The sequence below is a fragment of the Larus michahellis genome, chromosome 16 (assembly GCF_964199755.1).
Source record: "Larus michahellis chromosome 16, bLarMic1.1, whole genome shotgun sequence".
Classification (NCBI taxonomy): Eukaryota; Metazoa; Chordata; class Aves; order Charadriiformes; family Laridae; genus Larus; species Larus michahellis.
Window position 1 is genome coordinate 7,346,630 of NC_133911.1, and position 23,312 is coordinate 7,369,941.

Below are 23,312 nucleotides of genomic sequence, written 5' to 3' on the forward strand. Positions count from 1 at the left end.
CGACTGCCGCGTGTGTGCGTGCGGGAGGGCGTGCTGCCGGCGGCGCCGTCATGTCCTGGCTGTTCGGGCTGAACCGCGGTGCGGCCCCCGCGGGCGGCGGGGAGGCGGCGCCGGGCGCGGCTGGGCTCTCCCTCCCACCGGCACCGGGAGGCGGCGGGGGCGGCTCGGCGGGGGGCGCCGGCGACCGGCAACCGCCCAAGGACAAATGGAGCAACTTCGACCCCACGGGCCTGGAGCGGGCGGCCAAGGCGGCGCGGGAGCTGGACGCCTCCCGTACGTGAGGGGCCGGGGCGGGGGGTGGCGGCTTTCTCGGTCGGTGCCTCGGCTCCGGGCAGGTCCCGGCTCCGCCTGTGCGGCGGCGGGCTCGCCCGGGGCCGCTGACCCTTGCCGGGGCCCCGAGGTCGGGCCTCCGGGTGCCTCGGAGCGGTCCCGCCGGGGCCCGGGAAGGGGGAGGGAGGAGCTGGAGCACCGTCCCCGCAGGGTGAACCGGCCGCCTTCGGGTCGCGGCGTGCTGAGGGGATCCCTGGGCGTCCCTCGGCGGGGAGGGCTGGGCGTGCGGCTCCCGGGCTGGGCGTGCGGCTCCCGGGCTGCGCGCGGGGCAGCCTCAGCCGGCGCCGGGATGATTCAATAGACAGCGTTTTCTTAATTCTAGGAAAAAAAACCTTTGTGCTGTCCGTAACCTCTTCCCGCTCAATTTCAGGCCATGCGAAAGATGCTCTCAGCCTTGCCCAGATGCAGGAGCAGACCTTGCAGCTGGAACAGCAAACGAAACTTAAGGTGTGCTGGCACTCCTTGTACGGCCAGCCTGCCGCAGGCAGCTGCCAGATTTGGGGCCGGGGGGCGCGTAAATCCAAGTCTCATTTTCTGGCAATCTGCAGAGGGTGCGAAGTGTTTCTTGTTGCTGTTCAGCTTCAGCAAGTCATAATTATTTGCCTTTAAAAAAAAAAAAAGTAATTCTGGAAGGGGAAGTGTCGCCCATTTGGCCTATTCTCAGACATATTTTATGGCTTTATTTACAACTTGACTGTCCTGAGTGGTTTTATAACTCTTTGAATATCACCACCATTTTTAGGGAATTTCAAGGGTTTTCTGCAGTGAACTGTAAAGTATTTGGTTGGAGGACAGACTTCTGTTTCTTTTATGAAGGAATTTGCAGATTTTTTGGGTGTTGGTTTGGTTTTGTGGGGTTTTTCTAAATAGTATTTACTCCCGAAATGGCTAATTATGAGATTTCTTAAAATCGTGTTTTATGATTGTATTTTAGCTTTCTTGTGGTGTTAGCCAGCTTTGCAGGATACCACTTTGATTACAGGCGGATTTCTTGGAATACAATTGTCAGTAGCATTTCTCTATAGGATGAGGTATTGAGCTCATTGGTGATGATTATCTCCCTGTCTTAACAGGAGTACGAAGCTGCCATAGAACAACTGAAGAATGAGCAGATACGGGTACAAGCGGAAGAGAGACGAAAAACGCTCAGTGAAGAAACGAAACAGCATCAAGCAGTAAGGGAATGAGGGGGAAGCCAAGTGCTGGGAGACCTTGTTTGTGTCCTCTTTTATGGAAAAGGCAATAATGCGTTAATTACCCCTTTTGGGGGTGGGGGAAAGGGGAACAGAGAGAGTCATAGATGTGAGGCTGAGCCCGTTTTCTACCCTGGCTTTGTAATGTTGGCCTTGATTTGCAGTTATACGCAGCTTTGTTGTCTTGAATTTTTGTTTACCAAATTCTTGAACATCCAAAGGGACCGGTAGTAGCAGTTACTCTTATTCTGTGCTCTTTGAAATTTTCCTAAAGGAACTTTCTGGGCAGTGCTATTGAATGTGCTGAGATACACTTGTTTGTGCCTAATAGCCGAAGAGTACTGGCTTATCAAGTATACGTGTTAGCCTGGGTAATTAGATGTCTCTCAAGTTATTTGAATGTCAGTCTTAAGTAGCCTGCAGCCCTGTTTCTTCCAAGTTTGATCTTTTAGACAGGAAAAAATACCTTAAGAGGAGAAGTGTTACAAATCTGGGAATTACAGAGGCTGGGTTGTGAGCAATGTTGGCGCTTTCTGGCATGTTTTAGCATGAGCTACTGAAGTGGCAGTGATACGGAAATCAGGGAGGTGTAAGCTAGCTTTTATGCTAATAGCTCGCGTGTGGTGACTTTTTACTTTGACAGCACAGGAAATCAGGTGATTGATTAGTTCTAATTGATTATCTGTCTTAGGAAGATAGCTAAAACTGCTTGTTTGGCACATGTTGCTTTTTATCCCATCCGAGTTTGGACTTTGAACAGGGCTGGCTCAGGAAGCGGGCCTCAGTCATCTGCTCCGTTTGTGAGTTAGCTCTTGAACTCTTGCAGTTCACAGGGCGCCGTTTGAAGTCAAAGCAAACTCGATCATGATTTACTCCTGAAGTGCCGTGCTCTACACTTGTTGAGGAGTTACCGTGCAAGCGGTTCCGCCTTCTGTATCTTCAGAATAGGGAATAATATCATCCCTAGCACAGAGTCCTCCTTGCTGATGGATATGGGCCCTCAGACCACTTTCAGTTGAGTGTAGATGACATGGGTTTATTTGCCACTTGCAGTGGAAAATTGGAGAGAAATTAATGAGGAAGAAGAAAATCAGTCAGAAGCAGGGCTCATCTGACAGGCAGCATGTCTTGACAGTTCTATTGCTTGCGATCGCCAGTCCAGGTAATGTGTTTTAGAATGTGAAAAACATGCTTTTCCCAGTAAAGCAAGTCTCCTTTTCTGGGCCGAAGAATACTTGTTCTTTGTTTTTATGTCTGTGATACCTTAAAATGAAGTCAGACTATATAGATTTCTTAGCATGGAGGAGTTTTTGGTGCTAGCTGAGGATATTTTGCCCCAAACTTTGCTCTGTTCATATTCATATCTGGGATTATTTTTTGGTTTGTGTGTATTTGTTTTGTTTTGGTTTTCTTTCCCCCTGCGTGTTCCAAACCTCGTTGCCCTCAGGACTAGGGCTCTCTCTTAATGCTTAATCTTTATATTCTGAATATTCTTTTGTTTGAAGCGAGCCCAATACCAGGACAAATTGGCAAGGCAGCGCTATGATGAACAGATGCGACAGCAGGTACGATAACTTGCTTTTCTAACCCAGGTGGGGACTGTATAGTAGCTTGCTTAAATCGAAGTGGTGATCTGGAGCTGTGCCCTGTCCTGCTGGGCAGGTGGCTGGTGCTGGGCACAGTTGCTTTCAGCTGTACTATTTGCTTGGCATCAACCCTGCTGGCCAGGCAAATCAAAGGTCAGGAGTTAGGACAAAGGGGCTAGGAGCATGGGATTAAGAGTATGAATCTGGGAGATGGGGAGAAGAAGAATGCACTTCAACCTAAGCACTAGCTTCTTGAAAACATTTGTAGTGCTGAAGCTTACACAAATACCTGCTTGACTGACTTCTTACAACTTTAACGCATGTTCTGCTGTCACTCTCCCTGCAGCAACTTGCTAATGAAGAGAACCTGAGGAAACAGGAAGAATCTGTACAAAAGCAGGAGGCCATGAGGCGGGGTAAGCTAGTAATTTTTCTTTATCTAGTGACAGAGTGGGTGGGCAGATGAGTTCTCTGTACTGATTTTTGTCCGTATTGGTTGATGCTCTGTTGGAGTCACTTGTTAATGACATACTGGCAGGTAATAGGTAAATCCTTATAGCACTAGAACTACCGGTTGCTTCCAAGATAAGTTTTAGAAGTGGCTGCGCTCCTAAACGTCAGTGGTACTTGGGTTTCCCCATGAACTGTTAGCGTCTCCTGATGCAGCTAAAATTCTGATTTTTATACTGGGACAAGCTAAAATAGAACCAGTTTTGAGGAGGGAAAAGAAACAGACTGGCTCCTGGGAGGAACGGTTGAATCTGTGTCGCTTAGTTGCCGTTCACTGTTTCCTGTGGAAAATAAAAGGTGAGTAACGATGTTTCAGTCTGAAACTTGCTTTGTTTCTTTCCGTTATTGTGGAATTGCCAGAATCACTGAGTTTGCAGAACTCCAGTGGGACTCCACTAGGGCACGAGTCTTGGAAATGTAGGGCAATTTGTGTGTGACCAAGCGGGACTGGGAGGCTGGCTTGCTCCCTGCGCAGAGGTGGACTCCAGTGTTACCTGCCCCTTGCTGCCATCTAGGGTACTCTCACCGTTTGTCGGTGTCTTTGAGGGACGTATTGGAGCAACCACATAACACAGCTCAAAGGTGAAACCCTGTAGCAGAGCGTGATTTTTACTCTTGTAGCATCCACCTGCTCATTGGCACCAAGATACAAGTGTCGAAGTAGCCTGTCCAGCGCCCAGATGAGTATCCAGGTGTCAGTAGCTGGGTGATCCGGCCAGGATTTCTTGCAGTGACACTGAAGATAGAGGGTGCTGGCTGTGAAGTCCTCATCTGATCTTCTGGGTGGTTCTTAGGTTTCTTTTATTCATTCTCCATTCACATCAATCTTAATGTTCCTGTTGCAATTCTGTGTGTCTGAAGTAACAGAGCTTCCAAAATCCTGTTTGGAACAGCATTTTACAGGCAACTCAGTTTTGTTTCTCTACCTTACAAGCCGTGTATGTTACACTCTGTGTAGTTACTTGCCCGGGGTTGTCCTGCGTTGTCTGTAGCATCTCACCCTGCCTCTCTGACATGATGTTGATGAGCAGCAGCAGTGCCGAGCACTGTTGTTTTTCCCTCTGTTGCTTTATTGCTTATTGTCTGGCTCGTCTCTGACTAAAGTTTGCCCTGAGCAATTTTTCTGATAATGAACCTCCAGAACTGAAGCGTGATTATTGTCTTGCGGTGCGCCATCTGGAGAAGGCCACCTATTTGGTGTGTGATCCCTCTGAGCACAGAGGGAAAATTCCTTGGCTGTTTTCTGTAATATCCTACTGGTTGGCTGCCTTTAGGGGGAGGGTGGGAGGGAATTAAGATCTTGAAGTCTGCTGCTGTGTTACCATACACAGCTGTTGCGAAGCCAGGATGAAGCAACGCATCTCTTTCCCCTGCCTGCTACCTGGGATAAAGCCAACCCAAAAGATTGTCCTCTTTTGTCCTTTTTTTTTTTTTTTTTTTTTTTTCCCCCAGCTACCGTAGAACGAGAGATGGAGCTGCGGCATAAGAATGAAATGCTGCGTGTCGAGGCAGAGGCAAGAGCCCGTGCCAAGGCTGAGCGGGAGAACGCAGACATCATTCGGGAGCAGATCCGCTTAAAAGCTGCTGAACATCGCCAAACAGTGCTAGAGTCCCTCAAGTAGGTGCAAGCCAGGAAAAGGGCATGGGTTGCCTTGGTGCTTTTGCAGATTTCTCCCTTCCTGTAGGAAACCTCGCTGTTTATTCCTCTAAGCTCTGAGGGATAGCAAAAGTTAGTTTGTATGCCCCTGTATTCTGAAAAATAGGAATTATATTAAAGAGAACCCTCTCTCTCACTTGTCTTGCTACATTGTCATCTGAATGTGAAACAAAGAGACTATTTAAAGAGTTGTGAATTTTATACAGTTTTTCTAACAGATTACTTCAAGGCTTATTTGCTAAATTACTCTGAGTTATTTCAGAGTCTGAACGTAACTAGATTTTGACTAAAAAAAAGCTTTAGCGTTAAATATCTTTTATTGCAGTTCAGCACCAATAATGTATTAAAGAAATAACTTGTTATCATCTTAGTGCCAAACGCTTTTCTGGGTTTAATCCTAGATCAGGTGTAGACATCAGATGACTGTAAATGTTTTTGCCGTGCTTGGTCATGTTTCAGTTCCCACCTGAGCACTCAATTAGATTTGACTGGTTCTGAAGATGATCGTTATAGAGTATAAAGTTGTTTTGCAAATTGTTTTAAGTTAGTCTTCGAAATCCCCTTTTTTCTTTTTTTTTCTCCTGCCTGCCTTGCTGTTTGCTTACCATAGGACAGCTGGGATGCTCTTTGGCGAAGGATTCCGTGCTTTTGTAACAGACTGGGACAAAGTTACAGCCACGGTAAGATTGTGATGGGTATTGATAACTTCCAGAAAAGTCTGTCTGTAAATGTGTGTGAAGCTCACTCTTTGCTCTGCTGTGTTTATACACTGTAAACCGTGGTGGGAATCTGCTGCTCACTTAGTGCTCTCTGCAGTCCTCATTTAAGGAGATTCTGTGCTTCAGATTTTTTTATTCAAATTAATACTCGTCTTCTCTGTACAGATAATTTGTTTCTCGTTGGTCACATAAAAGTTCTGGCTGTGACTGATCAACAGCATGTAGTTGTCTTTTGACTTTGCAGGACATGATCTAAAACTCTTAAAACTTATCTCCCAACTTTATACCTATTTTTGATGTAGCCTAGAAACCACTTGGAGAACTGTTGTGCGTGCTAAATAAGTTGATTAAAAGCTGGACCGACATCTCTTCATAGGACAAAAGAGCATGGCAATGGCTTCTTACGGACATAAAGTTGTTTCTCAGTGTGCTACTTAACAACACAACTTTTACAGTGAAAATATATTTTTAGTAGCGTGGCTTGTTAAAATGGGCATTTTGCTTTAAGTAATTCACCACCATCTGCTCCACCCTCCGGTTTCATACACACAGGCTGATACAAAGGATGCTTTGCTTGAGTGCACTGGGGAGAAGACGACGTGCTTTTAGTGGATCCTTTTGTAATCTGTGGGCTGCACCTGGAATGGCTGCAGTATTCAGAGCCTTTTGCAGATTAGCGTTTGGTGCTTTTAGCTGCATATTCTTTTGACCCAGATACCAGTTTCCTGCATTATGGTCATTTTTGCTTCTGACAAACTCTTGTCTTGTGAATTTGGGACATTTAGCTTAAAAGTATATTTTTGGAAAGGAGATAACACAGCTGGAACTCATTTTTTTCTCTGTTGCTTTGAAAAATGGCTATAAGGTAAGAATTAGCCAGTTATTTTAGGCTTCCTCTGAATTAGCCCTGGATTTTCAGTTCTTCCCGCCTATTGTAAGGGCTGCTTTTTTTCTTACCTCTTCCCATCCATGCGACCCCAAAGGTTCTGCTCAAAGTTTTTTTGGGGTTTGTTGGGTTGTTTTTTTTTTTTTAGTGGAATTAGCTTTGCTTATCAGTGAGAGATTCATTCCTTTGCTAGATACTTCATGATAAACAGATAGGCGCTGTAATCAGACTGATTTGTGGAGTTAGATTAGTAATTGGGTTCTTCTGTGAATGCGAGTTGAGTAATTTTCCTCTTTTGATACATAGCTGTCGGTCTTAAAGCTGTATTTCTCTGTATCTTGTAACATGAATGTCAGTGAAGTCCAAAAGTGAAATACTTCTCTCTGCCTGGCTGGATCTGATGCACCAGCCTGTAACTTTGCTTAGTACTGGATGTTGCTAAAGCAGGTGGTGTAAGAGTGTGTGCGATCATCTGCTGCGGTACCTTGTTTTAGAGGGAGGCTGCTAAAAAGGTGGAGTTTCTCTTGTGTTCTAAAGTCCCTGTAAGCTGGGATGAATCAGGTGTGGAGGTCGTCTAATTCTTTGCACCTTAGAGCTTGCAGTTCCGAACCGTTCATGTTTCCATCCACGTGATGTCACACGTTTAAGCGGAGGGAAACCGAGCAGATGGTATGGCTTATTGAACCATGCCGTCCTTGTTGTCCTTGAGGCTTTTGACCTTGTTCTGTACGTGCAGAAAAACCCTGCTTACTTTAAAAGTGATTGTTGCAGCACGCTGCTTTGGCTGTCTGGGCTTGCTCTGATGTGAATTATTGGCATCTGGCTGTAAGCTGAGCACAACTCATCACTCGCACTCAGAACCGTGTGGAACAGTTGGCCTCTTCCCAAACACCTCTCAGCTTAAAACTAATGCCCCTTGTTCCCTTGTATTTTCAGGTGAATAGGACTTTTAGTAAACCAACTGACTCGCTTGCATATGTACAAACAGAGGGAACTGGAGGCGTATGTTTGTGCACCTTAAGTAAAGTTTTTATAAAAGTTATCAATCAATGCTGTCAGTCTCTGAGAATTAAGGAAACAAACCTATACATGCTAAGCACTTCTGTAAAATCTTCCTTTCAAATCCTGTCCTGAAATGTTACTCTTAGCAGCCTCTTGGAGCGTCTTTAGCGTTGTCAGAACAGCTTCTTGTCTATTCTGACAGCGAGCTATGGTGGGGAAAAGCTGCCTGCGGGGCTCTTGGTTTAATATAAGCCGACGTAGTGCTGAACCGAGGAGCAGCCATAAACCACAGAGGAGTCTGGAGTCTTTCTGCTTCACTGGCAAATGGATGGGAATGTCTCGTGTTCTGCGGTTTCTGAAAGAACAGTCTCTAATGCAGTGATGGTAATGCTCATGGTGGCTTTGGCTTTGACGCTCCTCTTGAGTACGTGTTTTCCTCTTGCGTTGGGTCTGGCATGACTTCATTTTCGGGGATGTACCCTGGCTAGCCCATTTTGTTCCCTGTTGTGCATTGCCTTGGTGGCAGTCACAATTCACTTTTTTTTTTTTTTTTGTCTTGGCATCTTTTATTCAGCATAAGTTTTCTTATATGGTATGGGGTAATCTGGCAGACAGCGCTTGGCTCATGTGGGCTTATTCTTAACTGCCTGCACAGAATACCTGGGGAAAAAAAATAACCCAAACCACACCACTTTCCCCGTGTGCTGCTGTTCATAAGGCTGGAAGCTAAAGTTTCAGCATTATGGGAGATACTGATCTCTCATAGGAGATTTATATCTCCAGTTTGTAGCAAAGCCTGATGGCTGTTTGTCTTAATACATACTCAGATAAAGGTCTGAAAAGCCACACACATTTTGAGCAAAGAGTACGTACTTCTGGGTACAGGACTATATGCATTACTTGTGCTTCCTTTGCCTTTCACACCGCGAGACGCGAGAGCACTAAATGCCCTGTGACTAGGGAGTGCGAGAGCTTGACTGCCTGAACAGGGATAAAACATCTTACCAAAAATAAACCCCTATTGGTCAGCAGTTGTCCTGAATCTTAATTCCGCACCACAGGGCATGCTGCACACAATACCATTTCCTTGCCAAGTGATTTTCCTAATCCTTCGCCGTTTTCTTTGCAGGTGGCAGGCCTAACCCTGTTGGCAGTGGGCGTTTACTCTGCCAAGAATGCCACGGCAGTAGCAGGGCGATACATCGAAGCGCGTTTGGGCAAACCTTCCCTGGTGAGAGAAACATCGCGTATTACTGTGCTGGAGGCACTGAAGCATCCTATCATGGTAAGCTTTAGCATTGTTTTTGTGTTGCGCTCAGACACGAGGATGCAAAACTCCTTTTGCGGCTGTTGTGTCAGGCAGGGAGCTGTTTGTGGGTCTGCGGGTAAATGTGCTATTAAGAGATAGCATAGGTGGGCTGAGCTCATTGTCACTTTATACGACCTTTTTGTCCATGTGAGTTGTCAAAACGGTGGTTAATTTCTACGTGCCGTTAATTGAATTTGTCCTCTCTAGGTTGGTAAGCGTCTTACCAGCAAGGCTCAGGATGCCCTTGAAGGAGTTGTTCTCAGTGTGAGTACTCTATTTTGCTGTCTTGGTCTGTGAAAGATGACTTTGGAATCTAAATAAGAAAGGCTGTTTCCTTACACTCACTTCAAAAGCTGTAATTGCAGTAATCCTGCAGACATAGTACCCTTGGGGCACTGAGACCGTAAATAAGCTCCTGTGTTCAGTGTGACGTGCATTTAGCACTCTGTTAACCTTTCTTCCTCTTTGCAGAGCAGTTGGAATTCTTAGTTCAGCCCCTGCCCTGCTGCAGTTTTTCTCTGCAGTCAGCATGTTAATGTACAGTTCCACTTGTCTCATCTGATCTGTTGCGGATTAGCCCATCTAGATCTGCTTGTAAGCCAAAAAGCTGAAGAAGCGTATGCTTTTGCCCATCTTGTGAGTGGTCCTTAACTTGCTAATTAGGGCTGCTTCTCTGTATTTGCTTCTCGGTTTGACTCCTGGATATCAGGCAAATTTAGCTTCCTCCCAGTATCTTTACAAATGCAGTATTAAGTATGAACAGGAATGTTTATGACTTACAGGAAAGAATTAGCACTGTAAAGAGCTGCTTATGTTTTGATGTATCCCAGGGCATCCAGTAGGAAGTGAATATTTAGGTGGTTTCAATTCTTACAGTAGTTACTGCACTGCTGCTTTTTTCTTATAAAAGAATTGTAGCCGAGTGGACAGAACTTCAAATTGAGTAAATCCTGACACAGAAGCGGAAATGTCCCTGGTCTGAAGAAATAAGCACCTGAAATTAAGGCTTAAAAAGTTGAGACTGTAGGAGTGCTGCCTGCTTGCTGGTGCTCACCTGTGGAGCTGCAAGGTGCAAGTCTCTTGGTACTTTCTGTTCCTTACGTTTAACCCTTTTCTTGCAGCCACAGTTAGAAGCACGTGTGAGAGACATTGCCATAGCAACAAGAAATACAAAAAAGAACAAAAGCCTATACAGGAATATTCTTATGTACGGTCCCCCTGGCACTGGAAAGACGCTTTTTGCCAAGGTAAAACCCTGCCAAGATTCTGATAACCCGCATGTTGCAGGGTGCTCTGAAAACTTCAGGGTCGAAGCACCCTCTCTGGTCTGAAATCTATTGCTGTAGTATTGCATAAACTTTGTGTTCTCGTGTCTCTGGGAAAGGAGGAAAGGGCATCCAGCCTGCTTCAGCTCTAGTGCAGTCGCTTGGGTTCCAGTGCTGAGCGTAGGCAGAAGAGCCCTTCCATCTGGAAAAGGCAACTGTGACTTGTGAAATCGCAACACCAGCCTGCTGTCTCGTTTCCACCTCTGTTCATTTTATGCGCTTGTCTAAATAGGATCTTTCCTGCTGTTGCGTACTAATCCCAGAGCAGGGAAGAGACAGGTATAGCTTTACTATGCGTGTGTGCTACCAGGGTGGGTTTTGCATTGATTTGAGTCAGGATTTGATTTTTAACTTGCTCTTCTAGATGCGAGGTTTCATATACTTGTTTAACAGTGGCAGATTTGATGTGCTGATGCAAGTTGAAATTATTTTTTCTCTATCAATACATTAAACCTATATCCCAGTAGATTTTTTGCTGCCTGTTCTGACAGTATGCCACCCAGTTTGGATTTCTAAAGCCAGTAGAGAGGGAAAGGTCTAGGAAATGGCACGAGCAGCATAAGGAGAAGGGAGAAGTGTAAGAGCCAAGTGGTTTGCAGTGGAGGAAGGTGAAGTTTATTAAACAGACCAGAAGTTACCTCTTAATGCTTTTTCCCCAATAGCATAGGAATTCCAAGGGGATGTTGGTGGTAGCTGTAAGAGTGGAGTGGGTCAGAAGGAAAATGGATGTGAGGGTGAGGAAAGGACTGAGCACATCAGGCCTGTATCCTCTAGAGAGGAGACTACGCTACGCTGGGAGGCTGGGTGTTTCCTGAGCTGTAACTCTTGCACTTGGGTTAATGTCAGTGACAATGTAGATTGCTGCTATTGCAGTTCTAAAAAGGCAACATGTCACAGCGGTGGCCTGTCTCCTGGGGGGCAAAGACATCCGTGGGTCTGTTGTGGTAAGTATAATGCCGTATGACAGGATTCTTGAGACAGATGTAAACACACGTGGATGCAACTGCCAAAGCTTCCAGCTGTGGACTGATACAAAACACTAAACATTAGTAGCAGGAACTGGATGGTTTTAATGGTCAGAGCAATGCTTTTTACAGCCTCCTGCTGCACAGCAGATAATTGGCTGGATTCAGCTAAGCATCTTTCGCTGGGGCTGTTGCTCATCTACTTGGGTTGACTTGTTCATTTTAACCTTCAGATGACTTTCCTCTGCTCAGCAGAACTGGCTGGCCAGGTCTGGGTCAGCTAATGGTATGTGAATTCGGCTTGCTGGCTGTCACCGTGGCAGGGCTCGATTGGTGGCTGCTGTGTGAACTGCTTGCTGAAATGGAGAGGAGAGAGACATCTTCCCGTGTATTGGCTTCAAATCCTACTGAAGCCTGTTCTTTCAGATACAGGCGTTTGTGGGCTAATTCACCACTGAGATGTTGCAATGAGCTGGTGAGCAGGTTTAAGCTGGGAGCTTAATGGCAAGGTTACACGGCTCTTGGTGTAGACCTCGTTGGGCTGAAGTAGAAGGCGGCTTTGCCAAGGCTAAAATTCTGCCCTGCAGCGACACGACAGCCTGAGCAAACTTTGATCAGTGCAAGCCGTAGGCTCTTCTGATGTGCTTGGTTGATGTTGGCTACATCCTGTCAAACTTGCTTTGCGGATAGACTTGCATTTTCTGTCCTATGAAAAGATCATGGAGGATTATTTTTTTTACCTGCAGGCTTAAGGGAGATGTCTCCAGCATGGCCCAGGAGCTTCATCAAAACCCTTTGTTTAGTAGCCACCAGACCAATGAGTTGTGGCAGGCTTTAAAACACAAAGGGAAAACTGTGTTATTTTGTCTGAATACTCATTGGGTTCACTGGCTGTTTAATTCCAGGCTTTTAATTTTTTTTAAATTAATAAAATTTTGAGTTGTATTAGTTAAGCGTCTAGTAGAGAACAGAATCCTGTTCAACTGCACAGAGAAAGCAGGTTAGAAACTAGACCATGAAGAAAACGGTGGAAGAAATAAACAATGCACAAGATAAAGATGAAGGTCGAAGCGCTCTCAGCAGTGCCTTCTAGCATTAAAATTTCGTACGTTGCCATAAGACTAATCTTCCATATCTTGTTCCCTTTCAGAGCAATACTAAAAGCTGCCCCTAAGTGACTAAAGAAGTATTCTCGTCTCTCAGAGCATACTTACCCTCTGCAAATGGGCATGCCCATAGGGCTAAGCTGCTTTTATTTCCCTCCTCACCTTCCGTGGGCTCGCGGTGGAAGAGGGCGCTTAACTGGCTGGTTTTGTTTCCTTCCAGAAATTAGCTGTGCACTCTGGCATGGATTATGCCATCATGACCGGTGGCGATGTTGCCCCCATGGGGCGGGAGGGAGTGACTGCCATGCATAAACTCTTTGACTGGGCAAACACCAGCAGGAGAGGGTAAGTAAAGGCTCCTCTGAGTCCTGAATTTGGTTTCTGGCTCAAAGAAACCCACTGCGACGATGTAGTTCAGCCCCCTAATCGCTGTTTGTTATTAAACGATACTCTTTCGTGGGTGGGGTAACGCTGACCAGCCACAGCATCTCCTAGCATGGATAAATTCTTGCAGTTTAGTAATATTTAAAAGGCTGAAAGCTTTTGCTCTTCTGCTCCCTCAGACCCTCCTTGTTTACTTCAGATTTTCCAGATCAGTCATAGCTTGACGCTCTGCTGATCTCACCAGGCAGATATTGCCCACTTGAAGGCTGAGACACGTGTTTTTCAGAGTGATCAGTTTTCTGACGGTAGTTAGAAGACTGAACGCAGAAGGAGGTGTAACCAGGTGTTTACAGTCTCTGGATATTATGTTCCCTGTTGCGGTTGCTCAGTTTTTAGACTCTGGTAGTGTTTGGATCCAGCTTCTTGTTTACTTTTGGATCTCAACAGCAGTATTGAATTGTAAGAAATAAAAGAGGATAAGGGGGAGGTGGGTGCTAAAGGCAATGACATTAGATAGGTGTAAAAGTCACCTTTAAAAGCGAACTTTTATCTGCAGAAAAGCATTCGTGTTGAGGCTAAATCTTCACCCTCTGATTTTGTAAGAGTACGTAGTTAACTTGTTCATGCTAGTGTAAATGGATTTTTGCAGTCCAGAGGTAGTTGCTTGTCCAGCCGGGCCATTAAAATTCAATAGTGAGCTTGCAGTGGGCATCAGTTTGGGGGTTTTGTGCTGTTTTGATTGCAGGTTTTCTGTAAATGTGGCTAACCAGTGATTTACGTGTTCTCTGATTGCTTTAGATGGACGTTATCTTGCAGCGTCTGTTTTAATCCTTGCTTAACATTCATCATCTGAATGTTTCTATTTCCCTTTTAAAAAAAAGCCCCAAAACTTGCAGAGCAAATGTCTTAAGCTTAAGGAGTTTAAATCCTTCTCCTGCCCTGAGGAGCTACAGAAGGAAAGGTGTAAGCATTTAAGTGAGCTTAGAAAAAGAGGTTGGAAGAGATAACGAGGATACTCTACTGTGGATGAACATTGTTGGATCTTCCACTGAAGAATGCCCTTTCTCAGGGTCTGAGTCTATTCTCTGTCCTGATAAAAACTTCTGTGCATTTGAGCTTCATACGCTTCAGATGGCCATCTTACGAAAGTGGTGATCAAAGGTTACACGTGTCTGCGTACATCAATATTCTAAGCTCCAGTAACATTCAAGTATTTAAGCAGATTTTATTCTGGCTATCCAGTGTTAGCTGTTAGTACTGCATTGCCTTTATTAGCTGAAAGCCATTGTGATAAAAGACGCTTCTCTGCAGAGACTGTAGCTGAGAATATTTTCAGAAAAACTGGAGTTGAGTAAAAGATGTTAATAAGCCCTGAAATCCCTTGAAAGAAAGCTGGGTTTGAAGCTAGGCAAGAAGGTGCTGTGACAGCTTTATGAGCAACTTGGTTCTGTTATTGATAAACATCTTTAGATGCTTCGTCTCTTGGGAAGAGCACTACCCTTGGGTTATAAGTGAATTTGGTTTTTTGTGAATTATTCATTGACTCTATTAATTCGCTTCTCTACAGGTCATAAAACCATTATATTATTGCTAGTGTGGTTTGGAAAGGAAAAACACAACAAAATAGCAAAGCGAGTTGCAGGAGAGGACTCTGGTTTCAGATTTTCAGAAAGGTATAAGGAAGAAAAATGGCAGGAGGATGCCACTGTCACCGAGACTTCTTGTGTGCTTGTGTACCTCTCTCGCACACGTTTCTCTAAATAGGAGGGAATGCTAAAATAAGCACTCTCGCAAATACGTGGGCAGCCCGGTCTAAATTTCCAAGATCTGCTCCCACTTGGCAGTAACATACCAGCAGGGCTAGATACAAGCCCATTGCCAAACCGTGCCCAGGAGAACTCCCGTCTAGATTTAAGAACCTAGAGAAGGTTAAGGTCGTGTGCCCTAGAATTGCTTCTGTTCAGTTCCTTCTCAACAGCGGGGAAACAAAACTCCAGAGGCCTGGAGTCAGATTTATGGCCTCAGGTGTCTTAAGCTAATGCCTCTTCGTTAACTGTTGGGCCGGGTGTATGCAATGGAAACGTTGCTGTAGCTTAGCTGAGAAATGTTGCCTTAAGAAATGAATTTGCTTGTGTAATCCTGCGGGCTCAGAGCTGGTGGCAGTTGCGGGTGCCTGGTAGCGGGACAGGAGAATCCTCGAGCCATTTGAGCCTCACTTACCTGTCTCCTGTTACTGTGTAGTGCTTTCCTTTTACAGCCTCTTGCTATTTGTGGATGAAGCGGATGCATTTCTGCGGAAGAGGGCAACAGTAAGTAAATTCTCTATGTCTGTTATCTGTGTATGCTGCAGAATTAGTCAGCCAACAGCCTCCTTGTTTAACCTGATTAGCGAGCTTCCACAGGCGAAAGATTAAAACCGGCAGGTGCCTTACTGCTCACCTAATTAAGTGATGCAGAGACAAGAAATTAGTGTCTTGCCGCTGAATGGAATGAGCATCTCAAGGCTGACTTGAGAATTCCTCCCTCCAAAAGATGGGTGACATCATCTCTTTTGGAGGTTTTGCAGGTGCCGGGGCAGTAGGAAAGAAAGAGGCATATCTTGAAAACAAGAGAAGGCCGTTCACACTGCAGAGCTGGTAGCCTGCAGGGTTTGGTTTTTGTCCCAACAGATATTTATCTTGGGAGGATTTCATAACAGAACTGCTTTTTACTACATTAACAAAGCGACACTAGCATTTTCCCCTGTACAAATGATTTATGTTTTCAAAGTAAGTCACCCTGTTGTACGTTGGATCTGGTCCTGCTACTTGAACCCCAATGGTCTATTTAAAGCGCTATCCCTAGAAGATTACTTTGAATGTAGAAGTGAATTCTTTGGCGTGGCTTATTTTCCTGTAAGTGTCTTATTGGACTTGTCAGTTAAAACAGTGCTCAACAGAGAAAACCACCTGGGCCAACGGTTAGAGCCTTGGGTTGGAAATCGAGAGAATCACTGGATGACTGGGTAAATATTTACCCTCTCTGGTGGAAGCTTTAATTCCAAACCTTTTTCTGGGTGTATAAATTGATGCTTTTTTTCAAAGTATTGCGGTGCTTTGGATTGTGCTGTAATGCAAATTCTTGACAATAACAGAACTCACTTTGTCAGTAATGCTGCTTAAAGCTGTGACCCGTCTTAGGTCCCCAAGCAGTTCATCTTCCTTTGGATTTCATCTTTGCAGGAGAAAATCAGCGAAGATCTCAGAGCAACTTTAAACGCATTCCTGCACAGAACGGGGCAGCACAGCAACAAGTAAGTATCCGGTTTCAGCCCTTACAGCCGTTGATATTCCCCTCAATTGAGGAAAGTCTGTAAAGGTTTTGCGGTGTGCAAGTGAGAGTTGGAAAAGTATTATCTGTGCTACTAAGGTCTTGGGGAAAAAAAATCTGCATAGACTTTCAGTTTACATACGGAATGTAGCTTGCTCCTCCTTTATCTTTTCCTGGGACCTGGAAATTGGAACTCAGAAGGGCTGTACACAGGGTAGAGATCAGTGCTTGTAAAAAGGATGGTTGGCCCGTGTTAGCAGATGTGCAAAAGGGATCCTGAGCCGCCTCTCAGGACGACGCTTCCCCTGCATGCGGTGTGTGGAGGTGAGCAGTTCCCTTTCACGTGACACCCGTACTGTGTGTGGCTCCTGTCCGGCACTGTAGGGGAAATTCTTTCCTGAAACAGGCCGTATTTAAACACCTTGATTGTCTTAATGAGTACCTTCTTTCTTGATCAGTACCGTTGTTTAAACAAGGACGTATTGGGCCCTCGAGCTTGTTTAAAACCAACGCGGCTCTAACTGGTAGGTGCTTGTACGCAGCTTCTTTGTACCCTTCTCTGTCGCAGTGAGGTGCCTTGGAAGGTGAGCCTTTCCAAAATGAGTAAGTCGGCTGCTAGGAAGCAAGGTGTTGAGCCTGCAAGAACCTTGCAAGGTCCTTGGTTTTCTCTTTGGGAGGATAATTATTATTAAACAATGTTATACTTGGCTGCTTGCGAGAATAAATGTAATAAATATATACTGGCAAAATACGTATGTTCTACAGGACGCTGAGCAAATGGTGCTTAAGACAGAAAATGTAAGGTGAAAACTGTAGATATCCTGAGCTCCTAGGTGATCTCTAGAAATGTCTTTTGCCCTGTACCTGCAAAGATGATAAAGATGTTTAGATGGAACTGCAGAACTTCCAAGAATAATAGTGTGTATGCTTTTGCTTTAGGTAGTTTCCCCCTTTTTCTAGGAAATATAGTCCTTTTCAGACTTGTAATGTCTAATTGCTGCAGATCTAGCAAAGCGATGGTTTTTGACCGGATTTATAATTGTGCTGCGAGCCAGTGGCTGGCAGGGGTTGGTGAGGGGACGGTTCTTTCCCCTGATGTTAAATTGCCGTAGCAGAGCTCCGGGCAGGCTTGCCGGGTGCTGGTGGGTGCTGTGCCTCCGCTCAAAGCGCTTGGGCTGTCACTTTGTCAGATGTTGAATTCAGCCCTAACTTAAAATGGGAGCCATCCGAGGAGAATGAACACGTCCTGGTGATTCATGCGCCGCTTTTCACTTCTGAGCGGCCTTATTGCTGCTTTGGGCAATGAGGAGTTCTGTATCCATGAATGGGGAGTTCGCTTGAATAAATCTAATAGTGCATGTAAATCTGGCTGTTCTGGCGAGACCCTGAGGAGTACTGTTATTTTACCAGTGAATTGTCACCAGAGTAGCTAAATACTGTGAATTGCCGGCTTAAACTTCCCAAAGAACTTTCTGCATCTTCTTGCTGGATACCTTACTGTTACTGCATCTCCTGTATCGTTTTCACGATAGAAATGAGCAAGGCCTGAATATCAGGTTGTGTGTCAATCCTTTATCCGAGGGGCTTGGGGGAATTCCATGTTGGTAGAAGAGGAGCGGTTTCATGCCTGTGTGGCTCTTGGGTTGGCAAAGTTGTCTTCAGAAATGGCAGCAAAGAACACAGCCCCCTGTAGACTAGGATTTAAATAGACAGCACGAACGTCAATATTCCAATAGCTGTGGTTAAAAGCCCATTTCAAATTATAACGCGCTATTAAGCTGGTAACATCAATTAAGGCATTAAAGTAGAATTGGCACGGGGAAGAAGCGTCATCACAAAGCAAGAGAAAGGGCTTCTGGCTTCAAAATGCAGCAAGTGAGAGCAGGACCTGGAAGCTGGCACGTCTGCACCCCGGAGCAAAGCTTGGTCAAACAAACCGCCGTTGTTTTACGGTACCCGTTGTGAACGCCTCTCTTTCTGCACACATTAAACTTAGTAGCGGGAATATGTTGTCAGGCTTGCTTGAAGGAAACAAGTCGACTTTTACCAGCTGCTGAAGCATGATCGTCCCCGTACACAGACCCAGCAGTGGAACACTCCTTTTATTCGTAGGCCAGGATGAGACCGTTCAGTGCTCTGCAGCTCGTTGAGCTGGCTGAGGTTTCAGTTTGGCAGCCATCCATACCTTTAGAGCAGGACTAAGGCAGCCCCTCGTGATTCTAGGGTGCTGCGCTGTGTACTTAGCAGCTTGAAGTCGGTTCCCCAAAGTGGGATTTAAACTGGAGATAGGTACGTGCCAGAGAAAGTCTCTCTGCGTTGTCCAGCCTTGTTCCAAGGTTTCGCACTTAGAGGTCTCTGGGAGGTTGTACTCTTGCTAAATGTTTGTGATGTTCCTAACCCGAGGAAGATTATGGATAAGGTGATAAATTAGACTTCTTTGGCAGACTGGGGAAGGCTGATATTGGCAGGCTAAGTACTGAGTTAAATGCACTTCAGTTCTAAATAGCTTAAACTGCACTGCATTTTAGTATGTTGCTTGAGATGCTGTTACAAAGCTGTTTCTAAGGCATCTTCGGACGTACCAGGTTGTGAAAGGTCTTAGACACTGGCCAGTTCCCAATGGTTACACTGCTTCGTTGATTTTTATTTTTATGGGGGTTTTCAGTCTTCTTTCCTCTCTTGTTTCATTCTCCAGGTTTATGCTTGTTTTAGCAAGCAACCAGCCTGAGCAGTTCGATTGGGCTATCAACGACCGAATAGATGAAATGGTGAACTTTGATCTGCCCCAGCTAGAGGAACGGGAGCGCCTTGTGAGAATGTATTTTGATAGGCATGTCCTGAAGCCAGCCACAGAGGGTAAACAGTGAGTATCCCTGCAGAACTCTCCCACCCTGGAGGATTCTCTTTCTTTTATGGTTTTTCTTTGTCTCCTTTTCTGTGTTTTCTGTCACACCACCTATAAACCCACTTTAAACAAGTCGTGCAGACAAGAGTTGGAGAGATGCCTCTTGCTGTCCTGTTATGGGATGAGGTGCCATCCTAGAATTTCATGCAGTGGTTTGTTGTGCCCTTAAAGTTTAGGAGACCAGTTACTGCACTGGAGGCAATAATGCAAGTTGGAACATTGACGGAACTGCTCATGTGCAAGCACTTGTCTCCGCTTGGCTTAACAAATCAGACCAAGTTACTTATTTCCTTGTGCACTGTGCAGTCTTGCACTTTTTTGGTCTTAATTCAGGTACGCACATTTCCTTGTGCCACAAAATTGGGCTTTCTGGGCCCAGGAGAAGTTCTGTACTCAGGCTGGATCTTTCTACAGAGATCGAGCCGGTCTGATCTTTGATTTTGTTCTAAGTGTTGCTCTTTACAAAGCCTGCCTCTGGCTCCCTCACTCTCCTGTCCTGTCACGTGGCTACACATAAATTAAACGTTGTTCTGCTGCTTTTTAGACGTTTGAAGCTGGCCCAGTTTGACTATGGGAAGAAGTGCTCGGAGATTGCCAGGTTGACAGAGGGCATGTCTGGCCGAGAGATCTCTCAGCTTGCTGTGGCATGGCAGGTAAGTGGGGCTTTTGTCACTGGGCTGCTTGGTTCGTTTTCCGTTTCTGGAAGGTTTGAGTGTTTGATGTTGGAGTCTTGGGTCTTGTCTCACTTCTGGAAGTTTCAGTATGTCCGTACGGTCGCAGTGGAATGCTGCCAGCTCTAGAGCAGGTGTCGGAATATCAGCGTAATTCCTCATCTCATAAATAGGAACGCTTTTTATAATCACTAATGGGAAATCCCTTACTGAATTTAAGTAAAGCAAGTGACTTAGGAATGGGTTTGGGCAAATCATGCTGGCCTTGCGCACGTTGCAGCTCAAGGAGCTCAGCAGAGGAGATGCCTGCTGTTGTGGCCCATAGGTATGACAGCGTTAGGACGCTAACCATCCTTCTGCCCTGCTTTGTTCTAAACACATTTTTTAATGCAACTTCAGTAACTGAAGGCACAAAACTAACTGGAAAATGGAGCTGAAAAGAGCGGGTACTTCTGCGTGCGTGGTACCTATCTAGAAATAAGAAATGCAATCACTTTGAATGCAATTGTTCACATACTCGGCAACCGTAAGCACTTTTTTTTAATCAGGCTTTCATCTTGTTTTGTCACAGCTGTCAGTTTCTTACTGGATTGTGTATATAAACCAACCTAGTAATATCAATTTAAGGAATATGCTCCAAATTGTGTGTCATGTAACTTACTAATGTCAGCTTCCTTTCAGGTATTGTATAAACAAAGGGATTTGTTTGTTTATTTTAGCCGTTTACAAACACATTTTGCAAAGTTTGCATTTTATTCTTCCTCCTGTTTTTCCACCTTTCAAGGAACAGAAAGTATTTATCTTTTCTAATCCATTTAACTGCAGCAGTCATGAGCTGAGATCTAAAGCAGCCATTGGAGGGCTGTTAGTCCTTATTTTATTCTTTGGATGCTAGCACACAGCTGGCTAATTTTACTATGTGAATTTTGTATTGCTGAAATGTATTTCAAGAATGTGTGCTGTCATCTGAAAGTGTATATGAAGCTTTACTTATTTTTAATTTCTTCCCATTCTCTGCCTGCAAACATACCAGATGAGTATCGTTACCAGCTCGGTCAAGAAGCTTAGCAAGATGTTTGGCAAGTGTCTGAGGTTGAGGGAGGTGGTGCATATTGACGGGTTTAGGTGGACCACCGTGGTGTCCAATTAGTGTGTGTTCAAAGAGCGTTCTGGAGAGCTGACAGGTTGAAGGAAAGACCAGACTCTTGGGCCGTTCTGCCTTTCACGGAGCCGGTAGATCATCACTTTGCTTTTTCCAACTACGCCTATGCTTTTTGTGGGCTGATTTTGAAACCCAGGAGGGAAGACTTGGGGTGTTTATCTTAAACTGAGCGACGGTGATGTGGGAGAGAAAGCAGGCCACTAATTGTTGTAGAATTTCTTGATTTCTCTTCATTTACACGAGAACCCCCTTATCCCATGTATGTGAAAGGCTTTGCTGCCAGGCATTTCCTGTAATAAAAAGTTGTGATAAATGATCCTCTGCCTTTTATCAGCTTGGCTGTTTATCACCCCTTATCTCCTAGCTTGTCATTACTCCCTGCAATGACCTCAGCTCTTATCATTTATCCTTTAAGTGATCTTGAAGGAAGGGGAAGGTGGGAGTGACTAATTCCCTAGTGTTGTTGCCCTGATCACTTATTTTAAAATGTACTTTATAGCTCCAGAACTATTAACAAGGTTCTATGTAAAATTGCAGCAGGAGTTTATGTTCCTCTCTGCTGTCAAGAAACAGTCCAAGGGCTTTAAAAAAGAAAAGATGCAGGAGAGGGTGGGCAAAAAGATACAAATTGTTTTGATGTAGAAGCTGGAAGAAGCTTCAGCTGGGCCAAAATCAAAGTTGTTGGTGTTCTGGAGCAAGGGACTTCATGTCTTACCCCTTCTTGATGAAGAAAGGAAGTGTGATTGCTGTGTCATGGGTCAGTGTTAAAATAGCACGGGGCTTTTTGCAGCAGTGGCTCGACGTGGGCGTCTCTCCTCAGGAGGTGACTGGGTGGACACAGTCCACTGGCAGGTTTGTGAAGGAGTCTGAAAAGGGGGAAGATTTCTGTATTAAACACCACCCTGGGAGCTGTTGAACCTAAGTGCTACCGTCGGGCTCTTTTTCAGTCACTGGGTCAAGGAGTTTGGAGCAGTAACTGAGTGGAGCTTTACAGAAGCCTGCATTGATGCTGGATATGGCCCACTGAGTTTTGACTGTGGCAAGGCTTGTTAACCCCTGCCTTTTTCTTAGCCTATGTAAATCTTAGCCTATGGCACTTCAGTAGCTGTGGTTAGAAGCCTGTCTTGTAAGCAGGTGTGTTACATAGTCTTAACCCAAGTTGATCTTAACCCAAGATCTCCAGAGAGACCTTACAGTGGCCTTCAAGTCCCTAAAGGGAGCTTACAGGAAAGATATGGAGGGACTCTTTATCAGGGAGTGTAATGATGGGACGAGGGGTAACGGTTTCAGACTGAAAGAGGGGAGATTTAGCTTGGCTATTAGGAAGAAATTCTTGGCTGTGAGGGTGGTGAGCCCCTGGCCCAGGTTGCCCAGGGAGATTGTGGCTGCCCCATCCCTGGAGGGGTTCAAGGCCAGGTTGGCCGGGGCTTGGAGCAACCTGGGCTGGTGGGAGGTGTCCCTGCCCGGGGCCGGGGTGGGACTGGATGGGCTTTAAGGTCCCTTCCCACCCAAACCAGTCTGTGATCTCTTGAACGGTATGGGTGTTTGGGGGCCTGTTCAGCACTAACAGATGGCTTGTTATCGGTAGCTTTGTAGCTGATAGAACACTCGCCCCTATCAAGGAGGGATTAAGGCTGCAGTTTGACAAGCGTTTCTGGCAGTGTTAGTCCTGCCTCATATTCCTGCCTTTCTGCTGTCCTTCCCATCGCGCCGGTACGCCTCTCTGTACGGCTCTGCTGTGAACTGGGTCAGGGAGCTGATCAGAACCAAAAATAGCTTGGCAAGACAAGTTAACTGCATAGCTACGTCCTGGCACCTCTGAGGAGGTGGATCGGGGTAGGCAGGGGCTGTACGGACCAGCGTAACTGCCTCAAGAAAACGCTTCTCAGACTTTCCTCAGCTGTAGGCAACAGCTCTGAGGTGGTTATATACTACAGAAGAGACTTAACTCTGCAACTGTTGGTCTTTTAAACTCCTGTATGACTGAACTTTTGATTCACAATTCTGCGTGACAAAGAAGGCTGATGTGGGAAAGAGCCTGATGTGAGCAGCGCCTTTATGAACACACACTGGAATTTTAATCAGTTTGCAAGCTACAATTTTCTCCGCCTTGGATGTGTGGAGCTATAAGGAAGCTGCAAAAGGGCTTGACCTGAGGATTTAGGGAGCTTCTTCTGTGACTCTAGTTAAGGTGAACGTCCGCACCTCCTACTCGGTTCCCTACTTGCGGTTGCCTTTTTCTTTTTTTTTCCCCCCTTCTCTCCACCCAAAGCATTATGCCAAGTTAACACAG

General features: G+C 45.4%; 1 protein-coding gene across 1 annotated transcript in view; it reads left to right on the forward strand.

Moving 5' to 3' along the window:
• Nucleotides 1-7: 7 nt before the first annotated feature.
• The window catches only part of LOC141732068 (ATPase family AAA domain-containing protein 3), a 29,305-nt gene continuing 6,000 nt past the window's right edge, over nt 8-23,312 (forward strand). The window contains exons 1-15 of the mRNA XM_074560384.1: nt 8-273; nt 701-777; nt 1,404-1,505; nt 3,029-3,088; nt 3,456-3,525; nt 5,072-5,237; nt 5,887-5,956; nt 9,013-9,168; nt 9,400-9,456; nt 10,314-10,439; nt 12,809-12,933; nt 15,230-15,281; nt 16,194-16,264; nt 18,977-19,144; nt 19,731-19,839. Of these exons, the coding sequence (XP_074416485.1) occupies nt 51-273; nt 701-777; nt 1,404-1,505; nt 3,029-3,088; nt 3,456-3,525; nt 5,072-5,237; nt 5,887-5,956; nt 9,013-9,168; nt 9,400-9,456; nt 10,314-10,439; nt 12,809-12,933; nt 15,230-15,281; nt 16,194-16,264; nt 18,977-19,144; nt 19,731-19,839 (1,632 nt within the window). The 5' untranslated portion in view covers nt 8-50. The remainder of the gene's footprint in view (nt 274-700; nt 778-1,403; nt 1,506-3,028; nt 3,089-3,455; nt 3,526-5,071; nt 5,238-5,886; nt 5,957-9,012; nt 9,169-9,399; nt 9,457-10,313; nt 10,440-12,808; nt 12,934-15,229; nt 15,282-16,193; nt 16,265-18,976; nt 19,145-19,730; nt 19,840-23,312) is intronic.